Source organism: Mus pahari, chromosome 2 (assembly GCF_900095145.1).
Source record: "Mus pahari chromosome 2, PAHARI_EIJ_v1.1, whole genome shotgun sequence".
NCBI lineage: Eukaryota > Metazoa > Chordata > Mammalia > Rodentia > Muridae > Mus > Mus pahari.
Window position 1 is genome coordinate 150,077,162 of NC_034591.1, and position 4,560 is coordinate 150,081,721.

Below are 4,560 nucleotides of genomic sequence, written 5' to 3' on the forward strand. Positions count from 1 at the left end.
CCCCTAATACTTATTCTTTTTTTTTTTTAAGATTTTTTATTTATTTATTATATGTAAGTACACTGTAGCTGTCTTCAGACACTCCAGAAGAGAGTGTCAGATCTTGTTACAGATGGTTATGAGCCACCATGTGGTTGCTGGGATTTGAACTCTGGACCTTCGGCAGAGCAGTCGGTGCTCTTAACCACTGAGCCATGTCACCAGCCCCCCCTAATACTTATTCTTAAGAGAATATTATCCCCAAACTTTTTTTGTCTTCTTGAGGAGTTTTATCTCCTCCTACCAGGGGTAGGTACATAGCCACCCTGTCTCCCTATGTTACTGGGGGGGGGGGGAGAGAGAGAGAGAGAGAGAGAGAGAGAGAGAGAGAGAGAGAGAGAGAGAGAGCTATCCTACTGTGGAAGGAGAGAGTAGAGTACTGAAAGTTGTCCTATGTCCTGGCACACGGGTGAGCTCACACACACACACATACACACACATCCATCCCCAATGCTCTATAGTTTGAGATACACACATGCTTTGTTCAGTCACTAGTGAGGCACATTATCCTGGGCACGACCCTTTTCTCCATATGTGAAATGAAGAAGCCACATCCCTGGAATTACCTCTGCTGTGTCATTTATTCCACAAGACCACAGGCCCCGCTGAAGCAATGCTATCTGCCATGTCTCGGCTTGAGTTCTACAGCTATTTATTTCTAGTTCCTCAAAGGTGCTCAGAATATGTTTGTTACTAGGGAGCGAACGGTGCTGAATGATGGTCCTTAAAGGGGCTTTCTGGTTTGTGCTTGTGAAAGAGAACACACACACACACACACGCACACACACACACACACACACACACACACACACAAGCGTGAGCGTGCACGTGCACACAGCCTTTGTTATTTTTCACTGGGCCATTGCATAGACCCTCAACCCTCAAAGGTCTGAAATCTGTCATTTGACTCTCTCAGGGGGGCACACCTAAGTTGCTCATACAGAAATAGAGGCCTTCTAAAGGGGAAGGACTGGCCTAGAAGGCACGAAAGTTGGCCAGTGCTCGTGACTACTGAGTAGCCATCCTATTTCTTGACTTCTGCTTCCTGGTCTGCAAGGCAAGGGACTATTTTTGACCGTCAAGAATACTTGGGATGCACATCTCTGACTCTGGTCCTGTTGTGCCTGGGACATCTAAGAAATCAGGGACAGATGAAATCATTGGGAGGAGGTGGTGTCAGACACAAAGGTGCCAGCTCATCAAAGGCTCCGAGGTGGCAGGCTGCCTTTCATGGCCACTGCTTGATGCCTTTATGAACACCAGCTGTTACTGGCCCATGAAAGCAAGTCTGCGTGCTGCCTTGTTAGCTCCAGCTGTCTCCATGCATGCGGTGACACTGTGGGATGTCACCTGCTGGACAGCCCATGGGAATGTCCATGTATGGATATGTTGTGGCTCAGGATTCTGCTGCCACTTTATAGATGATTCTAGGTCATCAGAATTTGACCCCCCTTCCTTCTCCTTCCCTCCCTCCTTCTCTTCCTCCTTCCCTTCCTTCCTTCTTTCTCTCCTTCCCTTCCTTCCTCCCTTCCTCCCTTCCTTGAGCCAGGGTCCCACTATGTAGCCCTGGCTGGAACTCCCTATGTAGACCAGGTAAGCTTCAAATTCCACACCTAGCTCTCTTTAATAGAAAGTGCATTTATTTATTTGTGTGTACATGTGTGTGGGGTATGGGGTATATGGGTGGTATATGGGTGTATGCCCCACCCCAGTAAGTGAGTGGAGCTGGTTTTTTCCTTCCACTGTGTGGGTCCCTTGGGAAACTGAACTCATTAAATTTGGCAGCAAGCGTCTTTACCTGCTGAATCATCTCTCCCACCTGCTGCCTGCTCTTCCCCTTTTCCTCCCTCTGTCCTTCTGTCCCTCCCTCCCTCCTTTCATCTGTCCATTTCCCCTCCCTCCCTCCCTCCCTCCCTCTCTCCTCCCTCCTTCCTCTCTCTCTGCTCCTCCTCTCCTCCCTGCTCCCTCCTGGCTTCCTTGTTTTCTTTCAGATTGTTTTGATAGCACTAGGTATCAGCCCCAAGACTTTGTGCATGCCGGGCACATGTTCTCCATTGCACTATCTCCTCAGGCTCTCAAAGGTTTCTTTATGAAAGGCGACCAAACATGTCCCACCCACTAGGACGCCATCGTGAATACAAAACTGCCCAGAAAATAACAAGCATTGTCAGGGAGCTGCAGATATCAGAGAATCTACCACTTCTGACAGATAGAGAATGGGGGAGAGATAAAAAGCAAATAGAATGTCTCCTCAAACTGCTCAGAATGTGGCCAGCATGGTGGCTCAATGGGTAAATAGACCCGAGGCCAAGCCCGGTGACCTGAGTCTGATGGCCAGGACCCCACATAGAGGACAGAGAGAGTTGCCTCCCACAAGCTTTTCACTGACTTCCAAAGCATGGCATGCATGGAGCATCCCCAGATAAATATATTAAAATTTAATAATGCATTACTCAGGAATGACATTTGCATATAGCCCAGCAATCTCACTTTTGGAGATATAGATAAAGTAAAGGATTTAAGATATTCTTGTAGCTGTCTATAGTGTTATTCATGGTGGCCACAGGTGGAAGTAACCCAAATGTCTGATGACGGATTGTCTGTACCTAGAAAGTGGGCTACAGGTGTGCAAAGCAACGTTAGGCCCCTTCCAAACAGAAGGAAATCCTCTGGCATCAGAGAAAGGAAGAGCATCATGAAGTTTTCTGGGGCTGCGTCACAAGACCCTGGCCCACAGAACAAATGAGCAGGGCTGGGAAGATGGCTCAGTGGGTTAAGTATTTATATGCAAGCATCAGGATGTGCACTGGATGCCCAGAACCCATGTAAAAGCTGGACATGGTAGCTCATGTGTCTGGAACCCTAGTGAGCTTCTACAGGGAGGCAAGAGGCAGATACAGAAGAGCCATGAAAAGCTTGTGGGCCAGATAACTTTGTCTACACAGCAGCAAACAGCAAGAGTCATTGTCTCAAATAAAATAGAAGCCACAACTGACACCTGATGTTGGCCTCTGATCTCTATAAGCACATCATGGCACAATTACCACACACACACACACACACACAGACACACAGACACACAGACACACAGACACACACACACACATGTGTGCATGTGCGCATGTACACTCACACACACGCATGCACGTGTACACACATAGACACACACACACTCATGCATGTGCACACACGCTAGCAAAACAAGCAAACAAGCAAACCTCAAAAAACAGAGAAATACTGTTACAGGTAAGTGGTAGGGATTAATGCTGGAGAGACTCGGTAGCTAAGAGCACTTGCTCCTTTTGTAGGGAACCAGGGGTCAGTTCTCAGCACATCAGGTGTTCCAAACTGCCTGGATGTCCAGGTCCAGGGGATCTGACATCTTCTTCTGGCCTCCACAGACACTGGACAAACATGCTTTACACATAGACAAGCTGAATGTCTTGGGATAAGTACAGTTAAATAGTTATATAGCATGTAGTTAAATAAATGCCGAAGACACAGTAAGTAGGGTGGCAACAAGATTTTAATTGTGCAGGACATGACAATCTTCAGAGGCTGGGTCCAGAAGAGTGGAAAGGGCAAGGAAACAGAGAGGAAGGGACAGGACAGACACTTCATTGACAGTGTGTCCAGTGCTCTCCTGGGCCCTTCAGAGCTGTGTGGAGCAGGGCACTCTTCCAGGTTGTCTCTATGCTGTTTCTGGTAGCTTTATAATCCTGCATCTTGCTGTGGGCTTAGTGTAGCTGATGGAATGAGATACTCCCGGCTGGGATCAACAGTCTGGAAAGAAAGGATGAGATGTTGTTAGCAACATTCTGAGCCGAATATCATTTCACTACCATTCGAGTCTTTGTTAGTTAAAAAAACAAAACAAGACAAAACAAAAAAACCAAACTACCAAATTGTTCTAGTTTTGTTCCTACTGCTGTGATAAAATATCCTCACATAAAGCAGCTCAGGTGACAAAAGGTTTATTTTAACTTATTCCAGGTTGTAGTCAAGGTGGCAGGAACTTATGGCAACTGGTCAAATCATATCCAAGGTTAAAGGCAGAGAGAAATGAATGTATACTCATTGCTTGCTAACTTGTGCTCAGTTCTATTTCTCCTCTTATATGAGCCAGGATCTCCTGCCTAGGGAGTGGTGCTGCCCACAGTGGGCTGGATCTTCCCACACTACATTAAGTAATTAAGTCACTCTGCTACAGATATGGCCATAAGCCAAAGTATCCCTACTTGAGGCTCATTTCCCAGGTGATTCTAGGCTATGTAAAGTTGACAGTGGAAACTAACCATCACACAAACCTATTGACATCATGCTCCACTGCTGGTCATTAATAAAACTTTTTTTTTTTTTTTTTTTTTTTTTTTTTTGCGAGGTGTATAGCCCTGGCTGTCCTGTCCTGAAACTCAATTTGTAGACCAGAAACTCTTTGCAGGAATGGCTAAAAACAATTTTTTTTTCTCATTGTGCAAAAGTTCCTCATCCCTATCCCAACTCTTAATTAAAGAAGACGGT

General features: G+C 46.2%; 1 protein-coding gene across 2 annotated transcripts in view; it reads right to left on the reverse strand.

Moving 5' to 3' along the window:
- Positions 1–3,547: 3,547 nt before the first annotated feature.
- The window catches only part of Gprc5d (G protein-coupled receptor class C group 5 member D), a 12,292-nt gene continuing 11,279 nt past the window's right edge, over positions 3,548–4,560 (reverse strand). For both annotated transcript variants that reach the window (XM_021191420.1, XM_021191419.1), the window contains one exon: positions 3,548–3,822. In XM_021191420.1, coding sequence (XP_021047079.1) covers positions 3,815–3,822 — 8 coding nt within the window. In that variant the 3' untranslated portion in view covers positions 3,548–3,814. The remainder of the gene's footprint in view (positions 3,823–4,560) is intronic.